Source organism: Lepidochelys olivacea, assembly GCF_965140295.1.
Source record: "Lepidochelys olivacea isolate rLepOli2 genome assembly, chromosome: 17".
Lineage (NCBI taxonomy): Eukaryota > Metazoa > Chordata > Testudines > Cheloniidae > Lepidochelys > Lepidochelys olivacea.
Genome location: NC_140427.1, coordinates 13087045 through 13110502, shown reverse-complemented (window position 1 = coordinate 13110502; position 23458 = coordinate 13087045). Strand labels below are relative to the sequence as shown.

Below are 23458 nucleotides of genomic sequence, written 5' to 3'. Positions count from 1 at the left end.
AAGGGGTACTGGCAGGTACCGCTAGATGAATCTGCCAAGGAAAGGTCAGCCTTCATCACACATCTCGGGCTGTATGAATTTAATGTACTCCCTTTCGGGCTGCGAAATGCACCTGCCACTTTCCAAAGACTTGTAGATGGTCTCCTAGCGGGATTAGGAGAATATGCAGTCGCCTACCTTGACGATGTGGCCATATTTTCGGATTCCTGGGCAGACCACCTGGAACATCTACAAAAAGTCCTTGAGCGCATAAGGGAGGCAGGACTAACTGTTAAGGCTAAGAAGTGTCAAATAGGCCTAAACAGAGTGACTTACCTTGGACACCAGGTGGGTCAAGGAACTATCAGCCCCCTACAGGCCAAAGTGGATGCTATCCAAAAGTGGCCTGTCCCAAAGTCAAAGAAACAGGTTCAATCCTTCTTAGGCTTGGCCGGTTATTACAGACGATTTGTACCGCACTACAGCCAAATTGCTGCCCCACTGACAGACCTAACCAAAAAGAAACAGCCAAATGCTGTTCAGTGGACCGGAAAGTGTCAGAAGGCCTTTAACAAGCTTAAAGCGACACTCATGTCTGACCCTGTACTAAGGGCCCCAGACTTTGACAAACCGTTCCTAGTAACCACAGATGCATCCGAGCGTGGTGTGGGAGCAGTTTTAATGCAGAAAGGACCTGATCAAGAATTCCACCCTGTAGTGTTTCTCAGCAAAAAACTGTCTGAGAGGGAAAGCAACTGGTCAGTCACTGAAAAAGAATGTTATGCCATTGTCTACGCTCTGGAAAAGCTACGCCCATATGTTTGGGGACGGCGTTTCCACCTGCAAACCGACCATGCTGCACTAAAGTGGCTTCACACCGTCAAAGAAACTAACAAAAAACTTCTTCGGTGGAGTTTAGCTCTCCAAGATTTTGATTTCGACATCCAACACATCTCAGGAGCTTCTAACAAAGTGGCTGATGCACTCTCCCGTGAAAGTTTCCCAGAATCAACTGGTTAAAATCGTCCTTGAGATGTGGAAAATATTGTTAGTCTTTATGTACTTGGTAGTATATTTAGAGATGCATGTGTCTTATTAACTCTGTTTTCCTAGAGCTCCAGGAAGAAATCCCAGCCAGTGTTTCACCCTAGCTGAGATTTGGGGGGCGTGTCATAAATATAAAGGGAAGGGTAAACCCCTTTGAAATCCCTCCTGGCCAGGGGAAAGCTCCTCTCACCTGTAAAGGGTTAAGAAGCTAAAGGTAACCTCGCTGGCACCTGACCAAAATGACCAATGAGGAGACAAGATACTTTCAAAAGCTGGGAGGAGGGAGAGAAACAAAGGGTCTGGGTCTGTCTGTATGCTGCGCTTGCCAGGGACAGAACAGGAATGGAGTCTTAGAACTTTTAGTAAGTAATCTAGCTAGGTATGTGCTAGATTATGATTTCTTTAAATGGCTGAGAAAAGAATTGTGCTGAATAGAATAACTATTTCTGTCTGTGTATCTTTTTTGTAACTTAAGGTTTTGCCTAGAGGGGTTCTCTATGTTTTTGAATCTAATTACCCTGTAAGATATATACCATCCTGATTTTACAGGGGGGATTTCTTTATTTCTATTTACTTCTATTTTTTATTAAAAGTCTTCTTGTAAAACACTGAATGCTTTTTCATTGTTCTCAGATCCAAGGGTTTGGGTTTGTGGTCACCTATGCAAATTGGTGAGGCTTTTTATCCAACATTTCCCAGGAAAGGGGGGGTGCAAGTGTTGGGAGGATTGTTCATTGTTCTTAAGATCCAAGGGTCTGGGTCTGTAGTCACCTAGGCAAATTGGTGAGGCTTTTTACCAAACCTTGTCCAGGAAGTGGGGTGCAAGGTTTTGGAAAGTATTTTGGGGGGAAGGACGCGTCCAAACAGCTCTTCCCCAGTAACCAGTATTAGTTTGGTGGTGGTAGCGGCCATTCCAAGGATAACGGGGGTAATATTTTGTACCTTGGGGAAGTTTTGACCTAAGCTGGTAAAGATAAGCTTAGGAGGTTTTTCATGCAGGTCCCCACATCTGTACCCTAGAGTTCAGAGTGGGGGAGGAACCTTGACAATAATGGAAACCTCTTCAGGTCGGGTGGTGCTGCCTCCCCACACCGCACTCCTAGTTCCAGCACCTGTGCATATCTGGTCTTTCAACTTAATAGTTTCCTAACTTTTTTATTAATTTCCTAACTTTAGTATTATTTGTACTGTGGTAGCACCCAGTGTCTCCTAGGCACCGTGCAAGCAGAGTGAAAGACTGTTTGTGTGCTCAAGAGCTTACAATCTAAACACACAAGAGAGAAAGCATGGGGAAAGGAATATAATGCATGTGCTTGAGCACAGACTGAAGAACAGATTTTTCTAAGTGAACAATGGCTTTGCATGATTTTCCTACCTCTTCTGGGTCAAGTAGGGCATTTCCCTTCCCTCCTGTAACTTCCTCTACTTTCTCCTATTCCCCTCCTGTCAGGGGAGCGCCTGCCTACTTACTTACTTTACCCCTGGCACTGCCTACTTACTTTACCCCTTGCACTGTTTCCCAAAATTTTCCTGGGCTCTTTTGTGATGGATCTTGTATGCAATTGGACTGGCACCTTACCTGTGGTGTGGAAACTTTCTTGCTGCTGTTCTCACTGCTGTACTGCCTCTGATTAGCGGTCTGTAAAGCACAGAGTGCTAAAGAGGCTAGCCAGGAGAAGAGAGCTTACTGAGCTAAATAATAATTCTTGATTCCACCTAGGAAGAGGTGTGGCTTGCTGTTTGCCCAATGGAGAACGGTTTTCTTTTCAAAACAATCACACCTGAAGAAGTCCTGTGAAATGTCAGGTACAATCCACGTTTCCATTTTCCACTTGTAATCACGGTGACGGGCGTGGAGAAGAATTTCAGAAGTACACTGAGGCCTCAGTTGTACGAACCCTTCTTCATATGCTTAAGTTAATGCATTGACTTCAGTCAGGCTACCCATGCTTAACATTAAGTAGGTGTATAACTGTTTGCAGAGACAGGGCCTGAGTGAGTGCCGTAGCTGTGTATTGGACGTTAGATTTCTTAACAAAAACTCTCTCATGCCTGGAAACTCTACAGCTGCATCTCAGAGCAGAGCAGAAAACACCCTGAATAACAGCAAGAGCAACAGAGTTCTCTCGCCCTATTCAAACACTCCTACCTAAACAAAAGACTTATTGTACATGAGCTGTTCTTGGAACTTGCTGAGATTTCTTTCCAGATGAATTTAAAAGGGAGTATTTTTTGTAGGCCACTGTAGAGTCTTGTAGTAAACAGCCTGCTGTCTTGCCCATTGCTAGAGTACAGATGCAGATTTATCAAGCAGAGCAGATGTTGCCCTCTGAGTCAGCCCTCACTAATAAAGGTCTGTTTGAAAAGACATTTTCAAAAATAAATCAGCTTGTTGGGTTATCTGCTCCTTGCGTTAATCAACTAAACTTGCTAAAGAACAAACTTGGAAGGAGTGGCCAAAAAAAGAAAAACTTATGGTGATAGTGTGCTCATCTTTCCTTGGAAGAAAACCGACGCCCATGCTGTCTTCATGCAGTATTTTGGAATTTTGTACAGAAAATGACTCACTTATTACCTCCCCCTCCTTGTGTCTCAGGCATATCTTTTTCTGGAGCAAAACCCCCCCCACCTTATGCGTCTAATGTCCTGGGAGTGACACAGCTACAACTACGCTGCAAACATTTATCTCTGTCCTTTCTATACCACGATAAGTGGACATGTGAACGCTGAACTTTTGGGAGAGTTGCCAACAAGCGTTCACCCTGAGCAAGCAGTTGCACACTCTGAAACTTCTAGCCAGTGCCCCCGGTTAGTTATCCGTACATCGCATAACTACGGGTGGTACACCTCTGCTGGAATTGTGAGCCCTGACTCTGCTTTTCAGCAAATGGTAGCAGCTTATTTTTCACATTTCAAAGCAGAGTTTCCGCTCAGTGTGGCGTTCCTCACTGCTTTCCGCACGGCAAACAAACGCACATCAAAGCCATGGCCCCAGATTCTCCACCTGAAGTGGTTCCTTTGAACCGCTCAGGCCAGCTGAGAATCCCTCAGCAGGAGGACTTCTCAACTGATTCACAGCCAGCATAGCTGGACTCTGTACCAGCTGCCCTACGTACCCATGCCAGTATCCGGGGGGGAAGCGGGGGGGCACGCTGTTGGGAGCATGAGAGGCAAAGTGTAGCTCTGATTGGCCAGTTTTCAGCTGGCGTACGGTCTATAGTGACCATAGCCAATTGGCATTCTAGTTAATGCAGGCCAGAGAGCCAATGGCTTTCCCTCCCTATCATGCGCCAAGCAAATCTGACCTTTCTGCAGGAGAGTAAGGTGTTACTCAAGGTGAATAAATGTAGCAGAATGGGGCCCTTAGTGATTTGAAGAAACATACATTATAAAGTACCAATTTATTAACAACTATGGGAATGGGACCACTTGCAATGTGAACTGCAGGTCCAAGAGGGAACATCTTGGGAAGTTATTTGGAAGCATCAAATTCAAACAAAAAAAATCAGTACACAATTGTGCAAACAAAAATATGTTTAATTGCATTGTATATATTGATCTACTATAATTGTTAATAAAAATACTATGTTACTGTATAACTTATCGTTCTTCCAGTTCTTTAAGCAGTTCGTCAAAGTGAGTGATGTACCATTTGGCTTTCTCCTTTACTTGTTTCCTGATTACATTTCCTCCAAATCCAATGAAGCCGTCCTAGCAAAACAGAAATGAATAGGTTCGTATATTAAGCTTTCCACTAATGAAATGGGGATTTTCAGTGTAAATATGTTCAATATTTTAAAAAGAATGAGTTTATCCTCAAAATCTGTAGCAAAAACCCCACAAAAAATTGCCTTTCTGTGTTTGTTGCTGGGATGGATTTCATCAAAAGGCTTGATCTTGCATCCTGGAAGTCAATGGGAACTTTGCCATGGGAGAAGGGTCATTCTCTAATACCATGTGACTTTGAGATTGTTCACATCCGAGACTCTACTGAAAAATCTGAGGAAAATTCCTGTGACTTATGCTGCTACTGTACTTTGAACTGACAGTCCAGTAGGAGTTCACAGGCGAATGTTTATGCCCAATACTACAATTATACCTCTGCTGTTTATTTTAACTCCACTCACCTCCTGTGACAGATACCAAATGCAATCATTAACTAATAATGGCTCAAATAATTAACCAAGAACAATCATCGTTTCTAGAGCCTAGACAATTTAGATCAATGAAAATGCAACATTTAAACTTTCACTCTTTGCTGTTTCGTGAGAGATTTAAGGCATTAAGCAAATATTAATCTGAAATCACAGTGCACACACTTGCTGCCAAGGTACGCACTGTTAGAATTAAAAATAATAGAATCACACAAGCACTGATGCTTGGAACTAGCATCATGCATGTTCCTTATAACACGGTGCTGATTTTGTGGTATTTAGGGAGCACACCCCAGGCCCACATTAAGGTACGTGCTTCCTGATTCTGACAGAGCAAGAGCATTAGTATTCTAGGAAGGTACTTGACTGTAATGGTAAGTTGCAAGTTAGATCCACACCTGCTGTAAAAAGGCACTTTTTTTTTTAGGTTGTATTTTTAATTCTTTTTTAAATTATTCCTAGTTCTGTGAGAGCTGCCATGTTCAGCAGGTGTCTGCTCCATCCCCATGAGAAGTTATCTCTGGTGCAAGAAAGGATCTTGGTACCCACCCTCTAAGTCATCAGACTAGCACTCTTGCTCCGCTAGTATCAGGCAGCATGTGCACCAGAAGGATGCAGGAGCGTGGTTCATAAGCACCATAAATCAGTGGCCCAGATTGGGATCTGGGCACTTGAAGGAATCTGTGTGGAAGCACCATGATACTAACAGGAATCTAAGGCCTGGTCTACACTGGGGTGGAGGGATCAATCTAAGATACGCAACTTCAGCTACGAGAATAGCATAGCTGAAGTCGACTTATCTTAGATCGACTTAGAATCACTTACTTCACGTCCTCATGGCACGGGATCGACGGCCGCCACTCCCGCGTCGACTCCACTTCCACCTCTCGCCATGGTGGAGTTCCGGAGTCGATGGCAGAGCGATTGGGGATCGATTTATCGCGTCTACACTAGACACGATAAATCGATGATAGATCGATCACTACTCGCGCGAGTAGTGTAGTCATGGCCTTAGTGTTACTGTGACAAAAGATGTGGCTGGTGTGTGTGTGCGTGCAAGCAATGCTTCTGAAAAAGGTAAACAATACCCAAGAAAGAATTGCAAATCTGGAGGTGCTGGCCACAGTCTAAAAGGCAGGTCGAGTGCTGAACAATATTGTCCAGACCAACTGGAAGGCATTACAGTTGGACTGCTTAGTGGCACTGGAGGGTTTTCAGGAGATTTCTGAGGGAGTGTGCTTGGCTGGCTTCCAAGTCTGTTCCAAGCGCAACGTGAAAGAAGGCAAGGAGCTGGGAGTGGGTCAAGGAGCCAAAGGGAGCAGTCGGAAGAGAAGCTTGGGTGGGCTACAGGAAGAGTGATGAGTGTAAGGTGATAACAGGATTATGATGTTTCTTTTCAGGCTTTTGTATTAAGGGCTGGAGAGGCAGGGAGGTGATGACCTCAGCTGCAGGTGTGGGTGTTTGCTGCACCACTTACAAGCAGTAAGATCTGGAGGGCTCTGCCAGCTCGAATGGCAAAAAGAAGAGAGAGACGTAATGAGTGTGTGTGTGACCCAGAATGAAAGGGGTACATGAGTGAATGGCCTGATCCCTTGGTCCACCCTGAGGTGATCCCACTGCCTGCTGGCACAGGGAGGTGAATGCCCATCAGTACTTCCCCCCCTCTTGGTGTCAGGCAGGAAATCTGATCTCTGTCACAGCCTTTGCTGCTGCAAATAGCTCACCAGGTACTGTTTCAGAATAGACTGAAAGGCATTAACGATCCCCCGTAAATACTGTATAATGGTCAAACAGATGGTGTCTTGCCATTGAGATAGATATATAGATATATAGATATATATATAGATATATATATAGATATATATATAGATATATATATATATATATATATATATATATATGAAAGCATTTGTTTAAAAGGGAAATCCAGTTCTTGGATACTCACCGCAGGGGGACATGCCTCCATGTCTGTAGCTCCATCTCCAATCATAACTACCTTCTTAAAGTGAAACTCTTCCTTCAGATGACTGATAACCTTTCCTTTTCCACCTGATTCAGCTGTTGGTTGTGTCTCATCAAACCCTGCATATTCTCCTAAAAACATGTGGGGAGGAGGAGTTAGATACTTGGGCAGCATGTCCAATTGCTTCAGTGGGTTGCAGAGAATCACAAGTACCTAGGAAAGACACCAATGAACTTCTTGAAAATCAAGAGGGATTTTTACTTTGTCTATGGCCTTTTCATTAGGAAATAACTAATTAGGGCCCAATCCCGAAGGCTTTACATGCATAAAGCCCCCACTGAATTAACTGGAAATTAAGCATGCATTAAAAACTGTAGATTTGACCTAAATCACTTTGTGGGTCTTACAGTGCCACAAAGGTGTGAATATTTTCACAGTGTTGGATGCTGAGAAAAGGCAAAAAATTCCACAAATTCACAGATGCATTGGGACAGGTTCTACCCTTGGTTACACTGTCACCATGTAATTCAGGAGTGACCCCATTAAAATCAGTGGCATACACTCAGTGTAAGTAAGAATAATGAACCTCCACTGAGCCCAATTCTGCTCAGCTACACTGGTGTAAAATCCAGAGCAACTCCACTGAAGTCAAGTCCATTGAAGTCAATAGTTACTCTGGATTTACCCCAAAGTCACTGAGAACAGAAGCTAAAAGAACAGAAACTGTGTTTTTATTAATGAGACAGTCTTTAACTTTGACTTGAAATCTTATCAAACCCATAGTAAGAATGTAAAAGAACTTGACTTTCTATGCCTCCACAGCCATGCAAAGGAGCTCCAACATTTGCTTCTTTTTCCTAGTACAGCACGTAGTTTAAAAAAAAATGATTTGATCTTTTATTCTAGACACACAATAGACTGAACCAACTATCATTATTAGTAGGATATTTCCCATGCTTGTTTCTTTACCCTATTGTGTTATGCTGTCTCAGGGAAAATAATGGCTTCCAAAGAACAATTTGTACGGCCAGAAATTGTTTCAATTGGATTTGTTTTGTTTGGAGGAGAGAGGGGAGTTTTGGGAGAAGAAAGGGTTTTGGGAGAGGGGCGGGGGGACAACTTAGTGCTGGAGAAAGTTGCCAGCCTGACAGCACAGCAGTTCGCAGTTTTCCATCCACAGAACAGCCCACCCCCATGAGTTTGATTGGCAGACATCAAGAGAGAGAGAAAGAAGAGGGGCTCACAATTTCCTTGCCTGGTGCTGTGCCCAAACTGGCATTGAGACGATGCAGGCTGGATGGTTCCGGCAGAGCATGGAATTTGGCTGTAAAGCCACTACTGCAACCCACGCTTCATTTTCTGTCTTACGTCCTGTGACTTTTTAAATGCTTTTAGGTCGCCAAACTGCCTTAACCCTGACCTTTCTAGGGGAGCATGGGCAGTTCAGTTTCCATTCCGCTCTCCTTGGCCTCTCTACTAAGACAGTCAATAAGGGACAATCAGTGCCACTCGTAGTAACAGTATTTATAACGTGGATGCTTGATCACAAGAAACAGGACTGAGAACCATCAACCTCAGTTCAGAGAGGCCATTCATAGAAGCAAAATGATCATATTTCAATGTGTTGATTTTCCATTCAATTCTTAAGCCACCATAGCCCACGATCCTACTTCAGCTTGAAGTGAAATGGTGACCATCAATGTGTAGAAAAAAGAGCCATCCAATCACATCTTACCATTAAAGTAAAACTTCAGCCTATTGGCAAACACGTTTGCTGTTGGAATGTTCACCTGTAAAGCGACATGCTCCACAATGCTCTGAAACCCTCCGGATATTAAGAAGACTTGGATGCCTCGCTGCTGAAGCCTGCTTACCAGCTCCCTTATAGGAAAAGAAAACACAACAACCAGCCCTGAATATCTAGCAAGATCAAGAAGTAACGGAGAGGGAAGGAGGAATCCCAAGTAGATCGTTCATTAACAAAGCTGACTGCAATTTGCATTATCCTTCTTTGTTCAGGAACTGGGTTTCAATACCATACTTCAGTGCAGTTTTAGACTTTCCCTTCTTCCTTTGCAGGCTCCCATAGAGTTTGTATGAAAGGAGCTATAACAAATCTGTATTATATTGAGAGACAGACTGGCAATTAGTTGCTCAGAAACTAGTGGATCAGGGAACTGATTTTCTTGACATTCAGGTCAATTTTCTTGACATTCAAGTCATTTCAGGTTAGTGGGTAAGTGGGAGGGGTCAGTGGGGTGAGAAGAGGGGGTGGGGGAAATTTGGGACATGCAGGGCTGCAGTGGCCAGAGAAAGAGGCAACTTTCCCCAGCTCCAGGGCTGCAGCTGCCAGGGAGAGACTGCCCTCCTTTCCAGCCTCAGCTCTGTAGCTGCTGTGACAGGGGAGAGACCCCCCCCTCCTTCCAAGCCCCAGCTCAGGGGTTGCTGTGGCGGGGAAGAGAGGGCACATCCATTGCATTAGAAAGGTAAGACTACTGATATTAAAATACGAGTTGTGTGCTTTTATTTGTAGAACAAAAAAAATTTAAGTTTTTTTCAATATAGCACTTTTAGCCAAAGCACATTGCAGTAGTTAAATAACAGTACAAACAACATTTGGAAAGATCATTAAGTGGTCCGCCAAGACCCTCAGCAATTTTCAAGTGGTCTGTGGGGAAAAAAAAAATTTGAGACCCACTGATCTAAAGCACAAGCTGTTTTTTTGGATTCACTGACCCTGAGCTGTATCTCTTCCTAGGGAACATTGGACAGCAACAGCCTTCCTATAGAAAAAGGCAATAGCTACAGAAAAGGAATCTCCAAAAGCTGTATTGGAGACAAAAGAATTTCACCCCCCAATCTGTGAGGACAACGGGAGTTGAAGGCACTCAGCACCTGGCAGGATCTGGCCCTAAAACAAAAGACCAACAAGCAGCAAAAGCAAAGCAGCAGAAGTGGTAGGAAGAGAGGAAGGGACAGGAAAGTACAGGATTAAAGCAGAGGAGCGGTGTGAACAGCGAAGCGGAGGGAAAAAGGAAGAGGGTGAGTGTAAATAGAAGAGAATCGTGATTCCAAACAAGGACACAATGTGCTGTTTGTGTTCTTGCCACCCCTACAGAGAGAGCTAATGTGTGTTTCGGTTCAAGGAGAAAATGCTGATGCAATATCTTCTCACAACACTGGTATTATAGAATTAGAGCCTGCTAGGAGGGCAGTTTTCTAATAAGAGCCTTTTTTCAGCCACTCTCTGCTTTGGGGTGGAAAATACCTGTTAGGTTAAAATAAGTTATGCTTACTCTGAGCCCCAGTTTCTTTAAAACTTCATTTGTGACTTTAGTAATGAATTGATAGTCTTGAAGAATGGACTTCTCTAGATGGGCCCAGTCCTGGGATTTGAATGCCCTCACCACTTCACAGGGTCAGATTCTGTATCTCCAGAACACACACACCTAGGGCAACGGCAGTGCAATCAAAGGGCCACACGCCTGACCTAGAAAGACCACTTCTAAAGGTGACGGGATAGATCATGGTCCATAACCATTCAGTCCTTGGCCTGTGTGCTGAGACTGCCAACAAGGATGCCCCTTAGTACCAACCGAGATGGTACTTGCTTTGATGTGGACACTAGTCCACAGAAATGGACTCATCCCACTGTAACATCCCAATTTGAACATCACATACCATGTAAAAGTCAAGCCGGAAAACATTCTGGGCCAGATCCGCAGCTGGTGTAACTCCACTGACTTCACACAGCTATGCTGATTTACACCAACTGAGCGTCTGGCCTTCTGTGGTTTTGGAAGGCTCACTTGAAACACATCTTACCTTATCCCTGGTGTGAGCTGAGGAGGATGTTCTGAAATTAGTTTTTGCACTTGCTCGCAGGAGGGACGTATAAGTCCTAGTCGTGCCGTTAAAGCAGCTTTGAATGTCACAGAGCCTCCCATAGCTCTCCGTGTCCTAAATTGAGATCCAAACAAATCCGTGCAAATCAATTACACTCGATAGAAGATGATTTGTCACAAAGACTTTTAACAGAAGAGGAATTATTCATACTATAACGGGGTTCAAAAGGGAGCTACATAGATTCTTGGAAGATAGGTCCATCAATGGCTATTAGCCAGGATGGGCAGGAATGGTGTCCCTAGCCTCTGTTTGCCAGAAGCTGGGATTGGGAGACAGGGCATGGATCACTTGATGATAACCTGTCTGTTCATTCCCTTTGGTGCACCTGCCATTGGCCACTGTCAGAGGACAGGATACTGGGCTTGATGGACCTCTGATCTGACCCAGTATGGCCGCTTGTATGTTCTTAAGTGCCATTAGTTCTAGGCTCTGCTGTGTCCACATTCTGAAAAGGTATGATCTGATGAGCTGAGAAATTTGCATGATATTTAGGAACTGCTGCCAGATTTCAAATCCCCCTCCAAAAATTTTGTGGCAGTTCAGATCCACCTCTAGTTACAATGGAGCAAAGAGGGACAGCACTCTAACATGGCAGGTTGAAGTTACCTGACCGATATTACTGGGCAAAATACAGAAGATGGGCAGCAAAGAGCTTTAAAAAGAGGTGGAGCTGAACTGATGATGGATGACTACTTGTTAGCAACTCATCAAGTCTGAGGTTTGTAAGGTATTTATTTACAGCATTCACAAACAGACACTTTCCCCAAGCTCAGTGGAAGAGGATCATTGATACTTCTAAAGATAAATGCTGTGATTTAGGAGGACCATGAAGCAAAGCAGATACGTAGCCCTGACAGGGAACCCCATCATGCTGTACATGAGCATGGCTGAACCAGCTGACAAAATCTTTTATTTCTCCATATCGGACCAGCATTCCTTAAGTAAGGGCCTGATTCGTCTCCCTATGAAGTTAATGGGAGTTTGGCTATTGGCAGCAATGGGAGCAAGATCAGGCCTCCGAATGGCCCAAAATGTATTTTCTTTCTTTCACAAAAAAGAGGGACCAAGCTGTGCTACTGTTTTCCAAAGTTTAACTAAAAGCCCCTTAACAAAGTAGGGGCCTGGTGTTCATTGGACAGATGCTCATTGATTTGAATGAACATTGGCTCAGGCCCCGTATATCCACAATTCCAAAATGTAAGTTAGTCCAGTATTCATTGATGCTATTTATTATTACTATGATCCTCTTTAACCTATTTGTCCCTGATGTAATTCCACTGGCCAGGGATGAAGCTGAGCCATTATTACTATTGATTGCTATGCACATGAAATAAATAACCAAATAGTGTACATACATTTCTGCCACAGCATCCCCAACTCCACAGAACTTTGCCAGCTCATCAATTCCTTCTTCCTTGATGACTGTACTATCCACATCAAAGCACACTGCATCGGCATTGCGGAAGATTTCCTTCAGCTCCAGGAGGGAGGCCATCCTTCTGGGAACCTTCCTGCTGCAAGAGAAGAGGAGAAGTTCTTTCTGCCGGTCACTGCACTGCACTCTGTTTTGAGCCATCTAAGAAACTGATCTGTCATCTGCCAGCTAGTGCTGAATGCAGCCGTGTAGCCAGTCCTTATTAATGAGAGTGGGCAGTGGTGAAGACCTGGCTCATTCGCTGATTTGCTCTCTGTGGTGCCTGCTGGCTGATGTTCAGTCTGAGTTCAAGGCTGGAGTTGGGCAGTGGAGATTTGGCTCAGCTATTGATTCGCTCTTTGCAGTGGCTGCCAGTTGATGCTCCAATGGGGCTCAAGCTTATAGTTGTTGCATTAAATGTCAGTACTATCTGAATCCAACTCTCCTGCAGTGATTGTGACATTAAATTCCAGCTCACCCTCTCAGGTCTAAGGAAACAAGACTTCTCACCCCAAGGACTTGTAGAAGGACATAGGATCAGACCCTGGTCCATCTAAGCCTGTGCCAAATACTTGAGGGATAGTGCAAGAAATCCCATCAAGGACAGTTAGGGATTAATCTGCCCAGAGGTGAAGTTTCTGCCTAAGCCCAGCAGACAGTAAACATAATTCTTTTATAAGTCCTACTATCCTCCTGGTCTCAGTGAAGTTGACCCAGGACATCAGTCACAATGTCATAACACAACAACCTTTTCCCCAGAGGACTATGTTTAAAATTAGAAGTTGAAAGTGTCACTCAGCTGGACAGTCAGGGTGCATAATTACTGCTGAAATAAAATAGCTTTCCCTTTCTTTTGTATCTGTTTACTTGGCTGTGTTGGGCACAGATAATTCTGTAGATCAGAAACACAGGATTTACAGTTGGATATTAAACAGCATGAGTATACTTTCCTGCTATCCCACGAATCATCTTGTGCTTTTTCTCTTTATAGGCAAATCCAAGGTGTAATTCCATATTTAGCAATCTGTTTGTATTTGGGAGAAATACTCAGTGCTACAGCTTTATACCTACCCTCATACCCCAGATGTTTTTGTTTGGCTGGTTTGTTTTGGGGTTGATTTGTTTCCTAATCACCAATACTTTCTACTATACATCCCTGCATGTGATTAACCTGAATCTTCCCTGTTCTTCCATCTGGTGTCATGTCACACAGCTTCATCTTTTCTTTTCATCACACTAAACTATATGCAGATTCGTTTGCCTCTTGTGTATTCATCTATAATTTGATGGCAAGATGCCCTACAGCTACTTACAGAGGACCTGGCTGGTTCCCACAGAGAACATATTACTTGTCCTTTTAAAACACACTTCTTACACTTGGGCTCCTAACTGTTGCCGGTGGAGATGGGACCCTGATCATCACATATCCAGCTCTGTAAGGGCACCTTTAAAGTAAGAGACGTTTTGATTTTGTAAGAAAGCGCTTGGCTCTGGGAATGGTTAAAACAGCTGCCAGTGGATGCCGTGGGATAAGTGTTTTAATTTTTCCAGGATAGTCTCCCTACCTCTGCCCAATATATATATCAGAACACTCACGGTCAACTTCTTTGCCACCTTGCCTGCAAATATACCTGCTTGTGGCATGATCCTGGTAAATGTCACAAGTTAAGAAGGATTGAACTGATTCAGTATTTGGATGAGAGACCTCTAGAGACAGTAGGTGGTAGGATTGATAAAAGCTGAGAGACAGCAGTGCTGAATAGTTAAAGCAGGGGATTAGGAGTCAGGAAACCTTAGTCAGCTTATTATTTCCCATGCTGCCAGTGCACCTGTGTGTGACATTTAATAAGTCTCTTCATCTTTCTGTGTCTCAGGGCTTGCTTATAAAGAGTTAGTGCTTGGCAAGCGGGGATGTACTACAGTGCACTAGCGTGCTGCAAACTAACTGGCTGTGTGGACTCTGTCGCCATGCACTAGAAGTTCCATAGTGTGCTTTGACCTATTGCTGTTTCAAACTCTCAATATAGACATGGCCTCAGTTCCCCAGTCTATAAAATGGGGATAATACTATTTGCCCACCTTTGGGTAGGCTACACATAGTTGAGATGTTCAGAAGGAAAGCTGCTATTTAAGTCCATCCTATTGTTATTGAGCTAAATCCTGAAGTTCTCACTCATTTATTACTCACTCCTCTCTTGGACAAAACTCCCAGGAGAGTGATACGAAATTTATCTGAGGACTAATTAAAAACCAAGTAAGAACTTAGGGACAAATTCAGCAGTCCTTAATTGAGCAAAACTTCCATTGACTTTAACACGCTCTTCATGCTCTAGCTCCACATTATTATACTTTACCATTAGTATAACCACAGTACCTAGGGACCTCAGTCATGGACAGGACCCCACTTTGCAAGGACTCTGACTCAGAAATAAAAGCGTCTGATGAGACATAAAGAATGAGGTCCTGCTCGCTTATCCGTCCCAAGATCTTTTCCATGTGAAAGAGGCATTAAGCCCAGTCATGTGGCAGAATTCCCATTTGAGTACTTGCATCCACCCTAGCTACATTCCCAATACATTTTCAATTGGTTGAGTTATTCTTCACTTCCTGTCCTTATGGAGCTCTGACTGACCATTTCTCCATGGCAGGGGTGGGCAAACTACGGCCCAGGGGCCGTATCCGGCCCTTCAGACGTTTTAATCCGGCCCTCGAGCTCCCGTCGCGAGTGGGGTTGGGGGCTTACCCTGCTCTGGCTCTCCAGCCAAGGAGTGGGGTTGAGGGCTTGCCCCACTCTGCCCGTGCCTTGGCTCCGCATGGTTCCTGGAAGCAGCAGCATGTCCTTCTTCTGGCTCCTATGAGTAGGGGCAGCCAGGGGGCTCCGCGCGCTGCCCCCGCACCAAGCACCACCCCTGCAGCTCCCATTGGCTGGGAACCACGGCCAGTGGGAGCTGCAGCGGCAGTGCCTGCATACAGGGCAACATGCAGAGCCGCCTGGCTGCGCCTCCATGTAGGAGCCAGAGGGGGGATATGCTGCTGCTTCTGGGAGCTGCTTGAGGTAAGTGCCCACCAGAGCCTGCACCCCAACCCCCTTCTGCACCCCAACACCCTGCCCCAGCCCTGATCCCTCTCCCGCCCTCTGAACCCCTTGGTTCCAGCCCGGAGCACCCTCCTGCACCCCCAGCCAGAGCCCTCACCTCCCCCCCTGCACCCCAAACTCCTGTCCCAGCCCAGAGCCCCCTCCCGCACCCTGAACTCCTCATTTCTGGCCCCACCCCAAAGCCCGCACCCCCTCCCACACCCCAACCCCAATTTCCTGAGCATTCGTGGCCCACCATACAATTTCCATACCCAGATGTGGCCCTCGGGCCAAAAAGTTTACCCACCCCTGCTCCACAGCTGTGTGTGTAAACTGTTACCTCATGTATTGGCATTTGTCTCAGTGAGATTCCTTGGAGCAGGGTCCTTGTGTTTTGTAAAACATGCGGGTTTATGGCACTCTGCCCTGCCAGTGGATGAATGACTGTATATACCCCGTGGAAAGAGCTTTGAGATCCTTTGGGGTGAAAGGGTCTATGAACAATTATTGTAATAACTGAAAACATACGTACTATACACACAGTCATCAAAGAGACTGACTTGGTCTTGTAAATGTTCATGTAGTACACAACTAACCGAATAAATAGGAATGCTCCAGTCCTTCATTATGAGACAGAAGACAACAGCCAAAGATGCCACATCGAACAGGTGGAATAAAGCTTGTGGCTGAGAACAGGTAACTCCTTATCTGTAAACGCTCGTGTGTATTTAGCAGGACGCTATCAGCACGGAGTATGAAATATCACCACGAGAGGCAGAGACAGAGATTTAGCTGGCAAAAAACACCTATGAAAAATAAAACTCTACTAAGGCACCTGTGAAATAGTAGTATGTGCGACATATAGTCTATCTACCTGGTTTAGGGGTTTGTGTGGCACACTCCACAAGAACCAGATTTTGACTTCTGCTGTGCCCTCACACAGGGATATAAAGGGATGTAAGGAGTCCCCTTACCCTCCTGCACTTATCTGTACCACAGGTAGGAGTGTGAGGAGCATGGGCAGCTGCTGCAGGGCTGCTATTCCCCTCCCACGCAGGTGGGCTGGGAGTGGGTAGGTAGGGCAGAGGGAGTGGGCAGAGCTCTGGCTCAGCCTCCACAATGTTCCAGAAGGGACAGCTGAGCCAGTGTGGAGGGCAAGTAACCTGTGCCAAGAAAATGGCTGGTGCAGCCTTCTTCTCTCAGGGCACTAGGAGGAAGCAGGGACTGGAGTCTGACTCTGAAATAATGCAGCTACGCGCTGCCCCTCACTCAGGGCAGATTGTAAACTTCAGTCTACCTCCAACACTTAGCCTACAAGCTCTCTGGAGTGGGGACATCATCATGTACTTTTCTGTGATGCACCCCTTACACTTATGCAATTGCATAAAGAACACATAATATAATAACATTACACGGTCACTGCATGCAAAAGAAACTTAGTGCTACGACATAGCTATAGAAATAAACCATAAACCGCCCTGCAATACCTACAGCTTGGTACTAAGCTAAGGTTTCTCAGTGGGTGGGTATGTGACTGAATTCCAGCTTTACATTGCATCAGCCTTAACTTGCAATTGACTCCATATCTGCCTGGTCATGCCGTTACTGGAATTTTTTGCTCTGACTTTGGGGCAGAGTTGGAGAACCATGTGTTGTGACATGTGATTGAGCAAGGGAATTGAAAAGAGCATGTACTGACATTTTTGGGAGAGCATTTGGTTAAAATCCAGTCTGCAGAAAATTATGAAGTCTGTCAAGAATTCAACCCTGGCTATAGATGCCGGTTTTAAAGTTTGCTCTACCAGACAAACATATTGCCTCAGAGTGGCATGACATTTGTGTCATGATGTCCCAGTGCTGATCTATCCGTATGCAAAGTTATCATGTTGCATCGTGAGAATGTGAGGTTGCATTGCATGTCATCCTGTGGTGATACACCACTGCCATGTGAAGATGTAGTGCTAGCCTGAAATATATTTCAGGCTATGCCTCCTCAAAATCTGATGTATCCTGTGAAAACTGGGATAGGCAGAAACCCTAATCATGGGCACCAACTGGGTTCTGCCTATCCCTGGGCTCAGCGCTTCCAGTTTGCTCCCTTTCCTGGACATTCCCTGCTGTGATGTAGCCATTGCTGCTGACTCTGATGGACTGGGATATAGGATGGAGAGAAAAAACACTGATGCCAGCTGTGAAGCCACTACTGAGACCAACACTTCCTTCTCTTTATTACATGCAGTGACTCTTTGGAAAGTACTTTAAGGCCATGCTTTGTGGAAGGAGATGCTTAGGTGGCGTGATCTTGATCCCCGAGGAGAATCCGGGCTTGATGTGTAAAACAGAGCGGATGTTTCTGATCTCCTTTGGCCTGCTATCTGCAAAATAGCTGGAAAATCATCCCACCCCACACTACAGCTAGGATTTTGAGTCATGGGCTAATTGTTGGGGGCATTTGGGGCTTCTGATCAAAAAGGTGATGATGGAGGCTTTGTGGGGTGGGGCAGCTGGTGCAGAGCATGCTTGGGGTAGGGAGGCTGGTGCTACTGCAATGAGGGGCTCGTATGTCGGTACAGCCAGTGCTGCCTGAGTTGGTGAGGGTTGATACACCTCAGGTGAACTGGGGTTCTTCCTTTTTTGTCCTTCATGCCTGCACAGCTCAAGGGGTCGCCTCAGCTCTAGGGTTAGGAAGCATCATTCCAAGGGGCTTGGACAGAGTCTTGAAGACAGAGTCTTGAAGCCATTTCCCTAGCCCTGGAACTGACAGTAACAGGGGAGCGGGTAGACCACCGAGCTGTCCTGTGACTGGTACCGGACAATAGGGGTCGGGGTGGGGGCAGAGGGAGCAGTCACAGCGTCAGCCCAAACTCCCACTGGGCCCTCCTGACCCCATGATTTTGCCACACCAACCAAGCACCCCCGGGGACCCACCTGTGGGTCACACCCCACCCATTAAGGACCTCTTCAAACAGAGCATAAACGCATAGAAGTGGGGAAGGAAGACACAGGAGGAAGTAGACAGAGGTGATCTCTAATCTGACTTTTCTTCAGGGCTGAAAGCAATGCCCTGCACCTTTTTCTCTGGCAGTTCCTCAAATGAGGTGGAGTATAACGATTATGAGCACAGCCAGCACAAGCAAGGAGTTGCTAGGTTAGTCACAAGCAGGTGTTGTTTGGAAACAGATAAGCATAAAGACCAGGACATTGTGCAGACGTGTGGTGTATAAGATCTCAAAAGGAGTGGAAGGAGAACTGAAAACCTTTGTCAAACTTCCAAGTAGAAGACATGAGGAACTATCGTGTGTCTGGCTTTACTCCAGAGGCCCACGGTCCAAGAGGTTATGTAAGCTTCTAAGGCTGACAAAGACCAATTGCACTGAGAAAAAGAGAATCTACTAGCATAGATGCACTGAGGTTTGTGCAATATAGACAGAAAAGGATGAATTCCCACAACTAAGATCAGTTAGGCCTATCTCCATGTGAAAGATGCAGGTACATCAAATTGGAAAAGCCTGCCTCCTTCCAGCACAATAACTCCTCGCTTAATGTCGTCCTGGTTAACATTGTTTCGTTGTTATGTTGCTGATCAATCACAGAACATGCTTTTTAAAGTTGCGCAATGCTCCCTTATCACATTGTTTGGCAGCTGCCTGCTTTGTCCACTGCTTGCAGGTAGAGCAGCCCGTTGGAGCGAGCTGGTGGGGGCTTGGAACCAGGGTGGGCTGGCAGCCCCCCATCAGCTCCCCTAAGCTCCCTGTGCAGCAGTGGCCGAGCAGGCTATCAATTGCCGGGCAGTTCAGGTGTCCCTCCCCGCACTGCCATGTGCTGCTCCTGCCCTCTGCCTTGGAGCTGCTCCCTGAGCCTCCTGCTTGCTGTGCAGGGGGTGGGGGGAAGAGGGGTGCCAATGTCAGGGTGTCCCCCTCCCCCTGCTCATGCACCCCATCTCCACAGAACGCGGGATGGGCGGGACATGACAGGGCTCAGGAAGGAGGGAGCTTGCTTGCAGCAGCTGCTGTCTCAACTTGCTGATCTACTTAAAAAGGCAGTGTACTTAGAGTGGAGTCAGCGTACTTAAAGGGACAATGCGCGTCTCTCTCTCTCTCACACACACATACAAACACACAGTGTGTGTGTCTCTGTCTAACACACACATGCACACACACACACCCCAGCACTTTGGAAAGTAGAGGAAGTGGTGTGCTCCAGTGGGATAGCGTGGGTTTCAGTTTCCCATGTTTGCAGCCTCTGCCCTGCTGTGTCTCCTCCCTCCATTTGTGCTGCCTTGTCGAGTGTGAGGCTACATTAACAACAATGTGTTAATCCTTGAGGGCTCAGCTGAGCGCTAGTTCATAATTTAGCAGTAAGGTATTTCCTGGGAAATATCCCACCCTCTGACTCCACCACCTCAACCATGCTTCACAATCATCATTGCTGTGTACAGTATTAAATTGTTTGTTTAAAACTTATACTGTGTGTGTATATCTATATACGTATGTCTTTGTCTGGCAAAAAAAATTCCCTGGAACGTAACCCCCACCCCATTTACATTAATTCTTATGGGGAAATTGGATTCACTTAACATCGTTTCGCTTAAAGTAGCATTTTTCAGGAACATAACTACAATGTTAAGTGAGGAGTTCCTGCATTTGACTTCTGGAAGGCAGGCTAGATTTCTGACTCTGTCATTTCACCTTTGGAAAGGTTCCACACAGCAAGCATTCATACAAGTCTGATAAGTGAATGGAAGAAGGTGGACAAAAAGGTGAACGAAGAAAATGGGAAAGAGGAGAAGCCGGGGAAAAGGAGAGATCAGAGAAGATTTAAGAGAAGAGAGTGAAGGTTCAGAAGAGCAAAGTAGCACAGCTGGGGGAAAGGAAAGATAACGAAGAAGAACAAAGAGGAACAAAGAAGGCAGTGGCAAGGAAGGGAAAGTAGATCTTTCTACAACCATCTGGATTTGCCAGGACACCCAGAAGCAGCCCTGGCACATCCACAGTTTATAGATGAGTTTTGTTACATAACCTAGAGGTGATGGAGCCAGTGGATTAGGATTAGGAGTTATGCAGTGCCAAATGTTACTGTTTAAAGAAAACAATTGAAATATTTCCAGTTTTCCGACCCTTTGAGGAAGAATGTTTTGTACATTATGAAAAGCAAGAAGTCTGATAAATTATACTTTAAGAGGGAAAAGGGAATGATGTTTAGAAGCCACGTGGTTTTCTGGCTGCATTTATTTCTAGCCTGATGTAACTAGGTATTGATTTGCCTAGTGAGATCAGAAAATCAACATCCCAATCTCACTTCACTTGTTATCATATGTTAGTTTTCAGAAGTGCTATCCATCCCCATCCACATTGTCACTTTTTGTTGCATTTACACTTGTTGTCATAAAAAACTGAAGATCAGCTCAACCTTAGTGAAATAGTTACCAAAAGTACCTCCTTAAACAGATCATTAGGGCTGTGGTGTACATCACAAACAGTATCTGGTGTCTCCCACTCTCCCACCCCCCTTCCTTTTCAGTGAAACTGTAAACGCCTTATCAATAGTAATGGACCGCACAAGAGGCCCGATTTTAATCTCACTTACACTGGTTTAACCCTCGTGTAATATCAATTACTTCAAAAGTTACTCCTTGTTTACACCTGTGTATATGAGAACAGAATCAATCCTGAAATATTACTATATTCACGTGGCAGAACTGAACCCTGGTTTGTTGCACAGATGTGAAATTAACTCTTACTATATTAAATTGTTTCTAGTGTACTAAAGAGAAATGAGAGTCAGGAGTAATGGGTTCTAGTCTCAACTCTGCCACTTACTGTGGGTCTTGATCCAGCTCTCACTGAAGTTAATGGGAGTCTTTCCATTGACTTCAGCTGGTGCCGGATTGGGTTGCATGTTAGGATGAGGCAAATTACTTAATCTCTCTGTGCCTCAATTCCCCTATCTGTAAAATGGGAATATAAATACCTACCTCACAAGGTTGTTGCGAGGCTTAATTCACAATGCTAGAAAAGCACTTTGAGCTTTTCAGATGAAAGGAGCTATATTTGAGCAAATTATTATTAGCAGTAATTACATTAAAAGACCAAATAATAATACTCATTAAAAATAATAGAGCTTGGGAGTCCTAAGGAGTTTTTGGTGCACAAGGACTAAAGGATTCAGGTCCTGGTATCACTGAGCGTGGTTCAACATGTTGATTTTCAGTTCAGCTTTTAAAGGAAGCAATGTAAATAAATATTTGCATTTTGAATCAACAGATGGGTTACTTGCAACTGTCAGTTGACATCTAACAGCAATGCACCAGGGTAAATTGCTTTAAATATTTTATAAAAAATAGATGAGGAAAAGGCAAAGGAGACCAAATGATATAGCCATAAATATAGGACCCCTTTCAGCTTTTTGGGTAGTGCTTTCTTCTGGTAAAGTGATGATGATTCCCCTCTATAGGATTGCATCATTCATTTATACTCTTGTTGCAAACCAGCACCTCACTGTCACTGCATCTGGTGTGAGAACACAGTCATACCAACAACAAGAAATACCCGGAAGGTTCTGAAAACTAAGTCCATCACATACTGTCTGGAATAGAAAACAAATTGGGAGCAAGATGGATATGAGGTTTCAGAGAGACATCCCCTTTTAAACAGAGAAAAAAAAAGTCCTTGTGACTTACAGTATTGTACTGCCCGTGGCTGCTGTTGCTGCTGCTGGAAACCTCCTGGTTGTGCAGGAAAAGAAATGATAAGCTGGGACCTTTGGTCATATATATACAAAGGCACGAGCTGATCAGGAAGAAAGGTGCATTTTCTAAATAGCTCTTTATAATCTGCTGAGTAAGCACGGCGAGTTTTTTTTTAATCTCTACATGCATGAAACTAGAGGTGTTCAGCTGTTTGCTGTCAGGCTTAGGAAAGAGAGGTGCAATCCTGCCCCCTTTGGAGGAGGAGCGCCTATAGCCCAGCCCTGCTAGCTCCCTGGTTGGCTAAGGATGTACTGGCAGAGAGAGCATTGCAAGGAGAGGTGGAGAGTTTGCTCGTTTCATATGTCACTCTGTGCCACAGAAATTTATCAGGGTTCTGAAGCCTCAGCAAAATAAAACAAAAGAGCTTGGCACAAAAACACAAAGAGGTGAGTGTAGGGATGTTAGGGGCCGTGGTCCAGGATTACTATTCCTAGTAATGCAGAGGCAAGGGATACGGTTACAAAGACTATCCCCAGAACTAAGGATAACTCAGTGTTTATATTTGTAACAGAAGAATTCTTAGTCAGTGGAGCTAAGCTGATTTACACCAGCTGAGGATCTGACCCCTTAAATTATCCAGCTTGGAGCTGAGGAATATCTCCATTCTCACGTGAATTGAGAGACACATGGTACCAAAGAGATGTAAGAAGTATTGGCCTATTTAAAGATTAATGTAGCTCCCTTCTACGCGTGGGCTTTCACTAAATTAGCATGGCCAGTTCAAGCACAGTTCAGATGAACTTGCTTTAAACAGGGTTTGACAGGCCAATGTAGATAGCTCTGATACATATTACACATGAATATGGAAACATAGGAAGGAATTTTGAGGTACCTGTGGAGATTTGGGGACAGATCCTCAGCTGATGTAAACTGATGTAGCTGTGTTGGGATCTGGCCCATTTTGCCAGGCATTCTGTAAGCCAAAATTGCCAGTGATTATTGTCCTGAATAAAAAAGCTACCTTCTCATTTTTAAAAAGGGATGCATTTTAGTGAAAGGTAACTCTAAGCACTGAGAAATTGAATAACTGAAGTCAATGGGATTACTCGCAATCTTAAAGTTAAACACATGCCTAGGTGCTTTACTATATCAAGACCAGGAGGCTGTTCAGCATCTTGCAAGATCAAGCCTCAACTTTTACAGCAATATAAATTTGGAGTGGCTCTATTTA

General features: G+C 44.8%; 1 protein-coding gene across 2 annotated transcripts; it reads right to left on the bottom strand.

Moving 5' to 3' along the window:
• Positions 1–4554: 4554 nt before the first annotated feature.
• PSPH (phosphoserine phosphatase) lies at positions 4555–22458 on the bottom strand. 2 transcript variants are annotated; one of them, XM_084650630.1, is made up of 6 exons: positions 22219–22458; positions 12405–12560; positions 10969–11103; positions 8879–9024; positions 7126–7274; positions 4555–4737 (listed from the first exon to the last, which is right to left on the bottom strand). In XM_084650630.1, the coding sequence occupies exons 2-6, from the start codon at positions 12542–12544 to the stop codon at positions 4627–4629; spliced, it is 681 nt and encodes a 226-aa protein (XP_084506756.1). In that variant the 5' UTR covers positions 12545–12560; positions 22219–22458; the 3' UTR covers positions 4555–4626. The 2 variants fall into 2 exon arrangements, with proteins under 2 accessions (XP_084506756.1, XP_084506755.1); XM_084650629.1 differs by having other exon boundaries at positions 4556–4737; positions 12405–12563.
• Between the last annotated feature and the right edge of the window lie 1000 nt (positions 22459–23458).

Bases quoted from the DNA above. Each gene is read 5' to 3' on its own strand.
- PSPH (XM_084650630.1), bottom strand. From the start codon at position 12,544: ATGGCCTCCCTCCTGGAGCTGAAGGAAATCTTCCGCAATGCCGATGCA. The intron at 7,275-8,878 runs GTAAGATGTGAT...ACATGTTTTTAG, and splicing joins GCTGAAGTTTTACTTTAATG to GAGAATATGCAGGGTTTGAT. The intron at 4,738-7,125 runs GTGAGTATCCAA...CTGTTTTGCTAG, and splicing joins TGGAGGCATGTCCCCCTGCG to GACGGCTTCATTGGATTTGG.